Here is an 11,946-nt window from a genome sequence, read left to right as displayed (position 1 = left end):
ATTATTAGTTTTACACAATATATGTATTTTTTAAATTAGACCAAAATAAATGTGAAATATGTGAAAAGATAAAATAAATGTATATTTTGTATTTGTATGTATGTAATTCTTAGATTATTTGTTACTGATATAGAATCTATATGTGAGAGACACGTCTTCTGCAAAACAATTCAATTCAATGACAATGTTGCCTTTATTTGTAAATAAATAAATAAAAAAGAGATAATACTTCTAAAGGGGTTTTCATCCCATGACAATGACATTTCTTATAGCAAAAATAAATGTATATATATGCACACACATTGTATATTTAAAAGGTAAAAAAATCAAATAGATAAATAAATAGATAAATCGATTTTTGTTATAATACTGATAACGCTGCCTTGAGGTGAAAGCTGTTTTTACGAGCGACCGTGAAGGCGGCCGGAGAGTCCCGCCGTGACGTCACGCGGAGCCGTTGCCTCGGCGCCGAAGCAGGAACCAGAGGAAAGTGAACCAGGAAGCCGAGGCGGAGCAGCTGAGAGCCACTGTCCCGGTCTGACGGCTCCACGGCGGCGACGGCGACAGCAGCGACACGGTGTCCCCCGCACGGGAGTTTACGTCCAGGGTTGAAAGTCGACACGAAGCGCAGCCATGGCCTCGCTTTTCAAGAAGAAGACTGTCGACGGTAAGTTTGCTCCTGTGTCCGGAGCTCGGAGCTAGCTAACTTGTTTTTAGCCCCGGTTGTGTTGTTTCCATCTTAAATTAGCATTCCGGGCTCAAACCCGCGGAACCGGTTCTGCCTCAGTGTCACTGCTCAGGTCCGAGGAGAGAAACTCAGACATGTAGCAGAGGAGAACATGTTGTGTAATGGAGGATCACAGGCTGATTCCAAGTAGGAATGTTGCTGCAGTAGCTCTCTGTTAGTGTTAAATCCATATATAGGAACATGGTGACTGTTTATTGCCATGTTAATGGGAAGTTGTTGTTTACAGTGACTAAGCAGAAATTAGCCCCAATAGTCGTGTATCTCAAATCGTTATATACGTCTTGTTGAAGAGGTATAAGCAGGTTTTTAACTTCATATTTTTTATCTATGATCTCTAATAAATTCGGATCAACCCATTTCCTTCTCTGCCATACGAGGCTTTTTCTCAGAAATATTGTAAATAAGATACATTACTGTCTTATTTTGTTAGAATTTTTTAAAACCCTAAAACAACTGCCTTGCTGTGCTGTGGGACAAAAAGACCCTCAGTTAAATTGTGTGATCAACTTGTCTAACGCTATGGGGGAAGTTTGTCCTGCTGTCATATTAGTTTGATTTGCCTATTTGAGTCAGTAATGTGCAGGTGTCAAATTTCTTTAAAAGAAAAAACCCTCTCAATCGTAACATACCAGGAGTTTTTACCTCCAGGCGGAGTAATCAGCCTCACAAGGTCAAAATGGGAAAAGCCGTAGCCTGTCTTTTATCAAATTTAATGAATCAATTATTCTCTTTCCAACACTGATTACAGCCACTCGTCGGGCTGGAGTTCCACACGGAGGAAGGTGGTGAACTTCACCTCCTCTGGGCCCCAACTTGAACTCATTTATGTGGATTATTCAAAAAGAAAACATCAATATCAAAGTATATTTTTTGGCATATGTCATAACAGGATCTGTAGGTAAAGGCAAATCCTTTCACAGCGCCGCTTCACCGCCCTCCTCCCATCATTGTCCTCCCAGTTTCACTCACGCCGTACTCACTGTGCTGCGTTTCTCTCCCCCTCCACCGCCGAGCCACCGCCAAGTCTTCTCAGCTTCGACACTTCATAGTCTCCATCCTCTCCTTCTCCTTAGTTTCTCTCATCCCTCGCTCTCTGGACGTGGTATTTTTTTTCCCCCACAGTTGCCCTCGTTGAGTTGGTTGAAGTGGTTTCTTGATATTTGGTGAATGGCGAAGGGGGTGGGTGGGTTAGTTCTCACATATTTGTAGGGCGATATCCCACCCACTTTGAGACGTTGGCGCCACGTCACCTTGTACGTACAAGTGTGTCGTTCTCGCAAGTGGTCCAACGCACTGACGTGTCTTGACCAACTTCGTGATTGGACTCTTTTTTTGCCGATGGTTTACCTTTTTAAAAAAAAATTTCATTAAGGTTATTTCTTATTATATAGCAGCTTATATATGGAGCTGAATCAGTTGTTTAAAAATATGTTCAGAAGTCCTTTAATTCTTATTTATTCATATAACATTTAACTCTGGGCATTTTCCGGATTTCTTTAAACATCTACTGTCTGTCCATCCTGGAAGAGATCCTTCCTCTGTCGGTCTTTCTGAGGTTTCTTCTTCTTTTTTCTCCCCATATTAGAGGTTTTGTTTTGGGGGGAAGTTCCTATTATTGGAACTCAAAGTCAGAGGATTATAGGGTGATACATACTGGTCACATTTTAAAACTTTTAAAATATATTTTTTACTGTTTTTAGTATTTTTATATTTTACAATATTTTTATATTATTTATAATTTTGAGGTATAAAGATCAAAGTGACTTTACCTGGCTTGATTAATTAGTTTATCTCTGTATTTATTTATTTGTTCTCTTTTCTCTTTTTATTTAAAAAACATTTTTTTTCTTGATGACCTGAAGGTGTGTGTGATTACTTGCGCAATCCGTGTGTGTGACTTTATGGTCACGCTTTATCTCACATGATGTCACTTAGTGTTTGAGTGGGTGGTTCAGAGCTGACTCAGTGTTGAGCACTTCCACAGTTGTTGGTGTCAGATCGCGCCCTCAACGTGCTGCTGAGTAACCCTGTGGTATTTTGTGTGCATGAGGGGCACACACACTCAAACACACCCCGCTGAATAGATGTTTTACATTTCTTCCACACAGCTGACCTAGACCCTGCCCTCTCTAACCACATTGAAAAATAGGAAACGTAGAGACATCCACACTGAAAACTCACATCATCTTCAACAGTCCATGTTTCAACACTACTAATGTATCTCACTGGAAATGCCTCAACATACAGAAGAAACTACAGAGGGTAGTTTGCCAATATAACCACATAGAAAAAAAGAGTGTTATTCCACATTCTTCCTGCTGGTCTTAATATGTGCTCTCTGTTCAGCTGTCAGCTTCTCATTATTTGGGCGATGCAAGTCATGTGAGATGCCAGATTTTAGACTGGAGTTGTTTTACCATCACTCCACATAGCTGGATTTTTTTTTATTCAGCACAAACTGAGAGGCAGAGGTCAAAATACAGTGTGTATTTGCATTTTGGTGTAGAGAAAAATGTTGTTTTAAATGTACAATTTTTTTCAGATTTGACAAAGTATTCACTCATCTTTCCTCCTTTTTGATTCTCCCTCCAAAGACATCATCAAGGAACAGTCGAAGGAGTTGCGTGGCACTCAGAGACAGATCACCAGAGACAGAGCGGCGCTGGAGAAACAAGAGAAACAAATGGTGGGACACACACACACACACACACACACACACACACACACACACACACACACACACACACACACACACACACACACACACACACACACACACACACACACACACACACACACACACACACACGCTTCACTTTTACATAGACTTGCATTAATTTCCTGGAGACTTATAACCATAACTTGCCGAACCCAACTGGGGGACATGGCTTTCGACTCCCAATTGGGTAAGTTATCCTTAATTAACTGGTAGTTAGTATGAAAATTGTGCCCAGAGGTAGCCTATCACACACACACACACACACACACACACACACACACACACACACACACACACACACACACACACACGGAACCACATATCCCTACATAAGTTATCTTCCATATATTTCTACATATTGCGTCAACTCTTTCTTAAGAACCTCCGCTCTCCTGACACACATGCACTACATCCATTTCCTCCAATCTGCATTTGAACCGGATTGGCTAATGGGTGTAAATGAAAATACAAGACAGAGAGCTGGTGCTGTGGCTTTGCTTCAGGCAAGTGAGACCTCCCTCTCCCACACACATGCACCCGTACGCTGTCACACGATAAGGGCTTTATTCGCAGACGCACACATTTCCCGTCTCTGAAAGATGAAAGAAACCAGCTGTGTTGTATTAAGTAAATATCATACAGGACATAATTAGCTCCCTGGGGAACCACATTTTTTCATTCCTCATTAATACTTTGTGCTAATTAGTCTATTTAAAAAAAAAAAAACCCTTTTTGCACGTTGTGAATAAAAGATAATTTCGCGTGGGAAATGGAAATGACCTACTGTGTATATGCAGTTTAGCACAATCATGACTGACTATTGACCCCCAACCGTGCACACTTTACGGGAGATCATGCAAACGCGCACACATTCACATGCATATACTGTGTAATAATGACACAGAGCAGAGATTATCCCCCGAGGGTTTTTAAAGTCAGGTTCGTTTTCAACACCTTTTCAGTAGGATTTACTAAATTAGGAAGTGAATGGAAAAGAGTAAAGCAGAAGTTGTGTCTTCAAGGTCCACATTTCATGCATGTTTTTTTCCAACCAAGCAAAATGAATAAAATCCATGATTGAATTTAAATGTAAGTCCTTAATAATTTGTGTTTTTTCACAGTTTATGAATGTTTTCTTTCTTTTTTGTTGTTGTTGAATTGATTTTTTTGCACCGAATTACACACACTCATAGATATCAGTTCCCTAAATATGTGTGATCGTATTTTCATCAAGATCGATGAATTATTTTCTGGGAAAATGTGAGAAAAATATTCTTGAGTATATAATGGCTTCTTCCCTATTTCATACTGCATCCTTCCACCAAGTTTCGTGGAAATCTGTTCAGTAGTTTTGTGTAATCTTTACAAACAAAAAAGGACAGGAGTGAAACCATAACCTCCTGAACACATTGTCCATGTGTTCAGAGAAATCTTCAGCATTGTGACCCTTGTCTTTGATTCCCAGTTACTACCAGGCAAAGCCTAACAGCCGCCCAGCTGCATTCCTACATGTCTCGGAGAGCACTCTCTATCCATCACTTACCTCCACCTCCTCCCTCCTCCCTCCTCCTCTGACGGGGGAGTAAATAAGGCATCATAAGCTTCACATCAGCAGCAGTCCCACTGCTCCCATCTCTGTCTTTTTCCTCCTAATGCATTCATAATGCATTTTTCAGTTGACAGTATTATTGTCAGTGTGTGTTTTTTCTCACACAGCTCAAAGTTTTTCTCTCAGTGGCATTAATTAGATTTTGTTTCTCTCTCTGCAAGCAGCTGAATACAAACTGAGACTAATGCACCTGTTCTATGCACGCACCTGAGTGTGTGTGTGTGTGTGTGTTTGTTTGTGTGTTTGTTTGTGTGCGCGCGGAGGGGCAAGAGAGCCAGAATGTCTATTGCTTTTGCAGTATCAGACATTAATAATTAATTGTCCTTTCCTGAAAAGGATGCGTTCAGCACACATACACACACACACACACATTCACGCACAAGAGAAATAAGCAAAACATGCTGGAGCTATATGAAGAAGCGGTGCTCAGAGGCCTGGCTAACTTACTGTAACCTGGAGCCCTATTCATTTTCTCTTGGGACGCTCGCACAAATTCATGTCCACACAAGGGATCCTTGTGGGCATCAGTGTGTGTTCTTATGTTTACCAAAGCTAAAAGCTTGTTTTTGCAAATACATTAGTCTTGAGGGAATATCGCAGATATGTTTATCAATACGGTGTGTGTGCGCACGCATTCTTACTCATTTGTGTGTTTCTAATGCAACATGTGTAAGAGGATGACCTTCTGATGGATGTCGTGTGGACAAAAACACATTTTAAGCTACACTACATGAGAAGTGTGTAGGAAGAAGAAGGCCCGCGAGTCAGTATGGATTGATACGCTTCTAAAAATAGAAACTTCTCTGCCCAGTAGTGAATGTGTAAAAAAGCTCCGTCCTTCATCCATAAAATATCTCCAAAATCTCAGCATGTCATTTGACATGGTTAAGCAGAATTCTTTAACATTACTTTTACTTTGTGGCTAATCTGCAGTTCCACATCCCTGTGGGGTTAGTCCTTAATCCACTGTTGTTCCTAATTTACTTGTGTGTACACAGAAACATTATCTCAAAATGGCTGATTGGCAAATTACTCACTTACCCATGAAACCAGGAGACTCATTTCCCTTAATAGCCTCAGTGGATTTGTTCCTGATAACCAAAGATATTTTCAATTAGTGGCATTTCAACCTCTCTTGTTTTCTGACACACTAAATTGACTCAACATTTTGTACATAGTCTCACTCAGTTGCTAAATTTACACCCTGACATTGCTAAAATTGACATTATTTGTTTTAAGCAGGGAAAACTGAGGCATAATGTGTAAGGAAAATGTACTTACTGCTCATATCCTCATTTTTGCCACTCCAGGAGGCAGAGATCAAGAAAATGGCAAAGACTGGGAACAAGGAAGCGTGTAAGATCCTCGCCAAGCAGCTGGTCCAGCTAAGGAAGCAGAAAAACCGAACGTACGCCGTCAGCTCTAAGGTCACCTCCATGTCGACGCAGACGAAGGTCATGAACTCTCAAATGAAGATGGCCGGTGCCATGTCCAGCACAGCCAAGGTAAGAATCTTAGACCCTGTTATTTAATTCAGGTTCTAAAATCTTCAAAAAAAGTAATAATCATTAACATGAAATCAAACAGCCTGCTGAGTTTACGTCTTTGCTGATTATTAATCTTACTAACTAAAACTCTTACTATTAGATATATTAATTAACACTTTGATTCATCCTAAATGGCTATCTAGACATTTGACGTTAATTTTATTTACTTCACAAATTAAGTGTGTTTCTCTTTTGAACATTAACTAGTTTCCGTGTTTACTCATATGAATATTTCAGTGTAATTAAAGTATTAATGTGGGGTCTGTTCACATTTAAAACATGAGTCCTGCAACAGTGGTGCTAATGAAGTGTGAAAGGTAGTAATTGGCCTGGAGCGATGTTACTGTACAGAGTCAGACATAGCAAACACATACAGGTCAAATATAATTAGGCTTCAGTTTAATGGGGTGTGATGAGGCGTGTGTATTTTTGAGAGATATTAATTGTTTAATGTCAGACATTTGTGATATTTGTTAATGTACTGGTGAACTGGTGCTTTTCTTTGAAAAGAACAGCAGCATTCATTCAGTTATTTGCATAGTACAGCATTTCCCTCCTTCAGCACAGGAAGCTCTGTGTGTTAGCATGATTTGAACCAGTTTGTCAACTACAGTAAAAGGGAGATGGGGACATGTGTCCTCTCTGTGTCTGGCTCAGAGGGGAAACTAGGACATGTCTGTGCTGATCTTTTACAGGAGGGAAGAAGACACATCGTTTGTGAGTCAGTCTGAGTTGTTGAAGGTTTTGAATCCAGCCCTCGATGGGTTGATGATTTCGGTTTCCATTGGCCGTTGTTACGTCATTTTGTTTTCAACCAATTATACAATGTACAACAGTAAAGATTTTCAACATGAATAATTGGTTCATCAAGATCTGATGTATGATTTAAGTGTTCCCTTCATTTTTTGGAGCTGTGTATTTTTATATGGACTGTATTTTATTTGTCTTAATGTTTCACTCACAAATGCTTTACACTGCAACGCACTCAAACACACACACATTCATATAGTGCTTCTGTATATAGCTCTCTTCTCTACTCATACACTAATGGCATCAGGGTCAATGTGGGCTAGAGGAATCAATTAGTGGATTCGAGTCGGAGAGAAAACTAACTGAGCCTGACCCAAACCTGACCAGGCGTTCAGTGTTTTGTGTACAAACCCGACCTCGAGAACGCTGTGAGGTTTTACTTACTTGCAACATCCCTTCAACAGCTCTTGAATGATTAATTCTCTAACCTTCTTTTACCACGTGAACAGACAATGCAAGCGGTGAATAAAAAGATGGATCCTCAGAAGACCCTTCAGACTATGCAGGATTTCCAGAAGGAGAACATGAAGATGGACATGACGGAAGAGATGAGTAAGGATTCATTATACACACATGCACTGACACAAAGAGTCGTAGTATTTAGGAGCTTTCCAAAACTTGTTAGGGTGACGAGAGGCACATGTTTGTTTAGGTAAAGAGAAATATAAAACTATAGGTTTGACAGGTACAACAGCTTTTTCATTTTAAGTTTAAATGCCAACACATGAGCATCCACAAATACATACATGTATATTTACTATTGCGATATATGTCTGTTAGATGGTGATAGAAAGACATCATCTGACCTCTCTTACCACCTCCACAAGAATCATATGAAAACGTACAGAGAGAGTCTACAGTGGAGTGCTCAAAACAAACTCCAAGTCCCAGTATCTGTTGTTCTCTGGATATGAGCTGACCGTTATCAGGATCAGATTTTGGTCAATTCACACAGCCCTATGTACTAGTTTGAATGTAAAATAGCTTCTTGACGGTAAAATTGCCAACAGCTATCTCACTCTAAAGTCCAGCCAGTGACTGAAAATCAATGTGTCTGACTTGCATTTAATTGACTCGTCTGTCCTTATCTTTTCCCTCCTTCTCTCACTATCTGTCCAGTCAACGACACTTTGGATGAGATCTTTGATGATTCTGGGGATGAGGAAGAATCCCAGGACATTGTCAACCAGGTTCTGGATGAGATCGGCATTGAGATCTCTGGAAAGGTAAGAAATTAAAAATGAGAGATGGAAACTACCACTGACCTCATATGGCCTGAATACTCTTTACATTTGGAAAACAGTTAAAGTGAGAAGTTAAAACATAGCATTTTATTACACATTTTACACGGGTAACATGTGTTAATGGAGTGTAGCAACATGGAGTGAACAATAAGTGCTCCACACGTCTTTTACTGAGTGTTAAAATGTATCACAGCTGCCACATGGTGGGGCTATAGCCTTCAGCTTTTTTAGCTCTGAACACTGCAGTCCTTGTAAACTGCCAGGCCTGCCATCTGTTGTGTGTCTGGCTCCCCCTGGGGTCTCCATGAGTTATTACCTCTCAAAACACAACACAAACCAACAAATTGTCCAATAAAGGAGCCCACACAGCTGCAGAGAACAAACGGGCAGGTTTCAGAAAGACCTGTTAAACTGCTTTTTGCTTGTGGGGAGCGAGGGGGAAGGGGGTTGATTGTTTCCTGCTAAATCACAATAAAATACTGAGCAGATCATGTACTTTCTAAGAAAAACAAGAGACTAAAGGTTTTCTCAACCAACCCTGAAGCTAGAAGGAAGTTTCGAGACTCATAAACTGAGGTAGTTTGGAAGAAACGAGCATCAGCAAATTCGTTACCATGTGTTTTCAGCATAAGTCCTAAAGTTAATGGTCTTTATCTTTACTTTTAAAATAATACACACTATTGTGAAAAATATAAATGGCACAATTTCTTATTTAGTCTTTAATGCAGCTCAGGAGTATTTGAAGTACTGATTTTAGGGAAGGAATTAAAGTCTGTATTTTGATCATATTTCTTCAGTGTATCATGTTTTTAAGTGTAGAACATGACAAACACAGAGAAACAACTAGAGTTTTTTCAGCTAACTCAAAGATCATTTATTATAATTTGAATTTAATTACATCATTTGGAAAACATTTGACTATTAACCGACAAATCTCTTTTAAAGTAGAGGTTAAATAGGATTAAATTGAGGTCTGGGAAAATAAAAGAAGATAAAATAAAAAACTGTTCACTGACACACACTTGCATTAATTATTACATCCCTAATTATTCATACTTTCAGGGTTACTACATGGTGTTAAATTAATAGTTATCTGATAAACAGATTTTAGATTTGACTTTGGAGTAGCTGTACACAGCAGCCAAACTAAAAACAAGCACCGACATTTGTGATACTGTGTGTGTATTAACTTTGAGTTTGAATTTTCCAGATGGTGAGAGCTCCAGCTGCAGGAAAGAGCCTCCCCAGCGCCGCCGCTGCCAAAAAAGCCACCATCTCTGACGACGAGATCGAGCGACAGCTCAGAGCGCTGGGAGTGGACTAATTGTTGTCTTTGTTTTAATGTTCACACCATAAACCGGTGCAACATTAATACCAATGGATACAGACTGTCAGACATATTGGTTTTGTCATGATTCAAATGGTACAGGTGTAACAGAGGGCGCACACTAACAAACACACACACACACACACAAACACAATCATATTCTCACATTCTTGGACAGGTTGCCTTACAGACCATGAAGGCAGAACATCTGATCTATTTAAAATAATATTTATTCTGACGTCAGACCGGCGTCATTCTGAAGGTGGAATAATAATAGATGCTTAACCCGAAGAACCACCCACACTGTTGTTTACCATCCACCCCTGTCTTCATAAAGGGCTACAGTCTATATGCTTAATATTTAGCTTTTTCCATTTGACGTCTTGGTCAAACTTGAGTTACTCAGATAACCGCCTCTACGTGATTAAAGATGGTCGTAGTGTGGTGATTAAACGATAGTTCAATGAGCGGATCCCCAGATTTCCCCAATTACCTGCTAACTTTGCTGTGATTGGTTGATTTGCTTTCTCCCTTAGGTGAACTGTCTTTGTTCAAGAATTCTCTGGAAAAGTTATTTTGTGGGTATAAAGACTGTTACTGTTCATACTGGGACATCTAAGATGGGACAAACTTATTAAACTGACTCCATGTACAGAAAACAAACTGGTCAAGTAGATCATGTTTATTTAAATCTATGCATACGGCAGATGTTAATGTGAAGCGTGTGACAGACACTGATGCCTTCAGGCGATGATAACACCTTTTATTTGCATGCGATGAAGAGACAGATTGATCCGATAGCAAACTGGCTAGCATCTAATTAGCGCCGCTGAAGTTGCAATGTTGTACAGATTGTGAGACAAAACTTACGCAAACACAAATTGGGACTAATGAAAGACTTTCTATCAAAGAGTGAATCGATTTTTTGACGCTACTGATTAATCATGTTTTATTTTTTTGGGGGCTTCTTGGTTGATGCTTGCTGTCTGATTGTATATCTAATATCGGACTTGGGATTTACACAGTGATTGTAGGATGGCACTGGTCCTGCAGTCGCTCTTCTCTTTCAGCTGCTGTGCAGTTACCGTCATTTGTTATTCGAAGCTGCCTCAGTCACACACACACAACTAAATAATGAAGGTGTTTGTTAAATTTACACTGTGATCCAAGAGAGGTTTTGTCCTCTTCAGAGCTGAAGCAGATTCCTCTATACACTGATTTAATTTCAGCTTCAGGCTTTGAGAGTGACGAAGACACCTCATATTTACCTAGTCTCTCTCTCTCTCATTGCCAAAACAAATATAAAAAAATGTGTTCATTCTTGCATGTATCCCACATGTTCAAGTCACATCTTCTTTTTGTAAATCATCCTCCTCCTCTACCTTCCAATAGTCTTCTTATGAGTGGAAACTGTTTTAACAGATTTTGACATTGAGTGTGATTTCAAAATTCCCAGTTTCCAAAACAACATATGTACTGTATGTATACTCATGTTTCCTTCTTTGTCATTGTAAAGTGACTCTGTAAAGGGTTTATGGCTTTTATAATGAATAAAGTTTCTTCAGGTACAATTTGTTTGTTTCTTTCAAGCCTCTCATTTTAGTTTACCCTTTAAATGTCAGTGTTTTTTGTAAGCTACATAACTACAAATTAACAATGCATGGTTCAAATTCTTCAAGATATTTTTGTTTAGTAACATTTTTACATCTATATTATAACTAAAAAACCCAGACAGCCAAGGACTCATTCATTTCCACATTAACTGCAGACCACATTCACCTTTGTCAAAGTGGCCTCATTGGAGTGAAGCAGTGCAGACGTTAAAAAAAAGAGTCTAATAGATTTTCACATCATTGCAGAAAAATGGAACTAAGATAGATAGTTGGAATGACAGGAAAAAACACAAAAGAATATAAAACAAATGGATGAAGAGAAACACCAG

General features: G+C 39.4%; 1 protein-coding gene across 1 annotated transcript; it reads left to right on the top strand.

Moving 5' to 3' along the window:
- The first annotated feature begins 467 nt into the window (after positions 1-467).
- chmp2ba (charged multivesicular body protein 2Ba) lies at positions 468-11,581 on the top strand. Its single transcript, XM_034574286.1, has 6 exons — positions 468-667; positions 3,343-3,434; positions 6,387-6,581; positions 7,883-7,985; positions 8,553-8,659; positions 9,888-11,581. Exons 1-6 carry the CDS (start codon positions 634-636, stop codon positions 9,999-10,001), a joined length of 645 nt encoding a protein of 214 aa, XP_034430177.1. The 5' UTR covers positions 468-633; the 3' UTR covers positions 10,002-11,581.
- The last annotated feature ends 365 nt before the right edge of the window (positions 11,582-11,946 follow it).

Source organism: Hippoglossus hippoglossus, chromosome 21, assembly GCF_009819705.1.
Source record: "Hippoglossus hippoglossus isolate fHipHip1 chromosome 21, fHipHip1.pri, whole genome shotgun sequence".
NCBI lineage: Eukaryota > Metazoa > Chordata > Actinopteri > Pleuronectiformes > Pleuronectidae > Hippoglossus > Hippoglossus hippoglossus.
The sequence above is the reverse complement of the archived record's forward strand: the minus strand, read 5'-3'. Positions and strand labels throughout refer to the sequence as shown.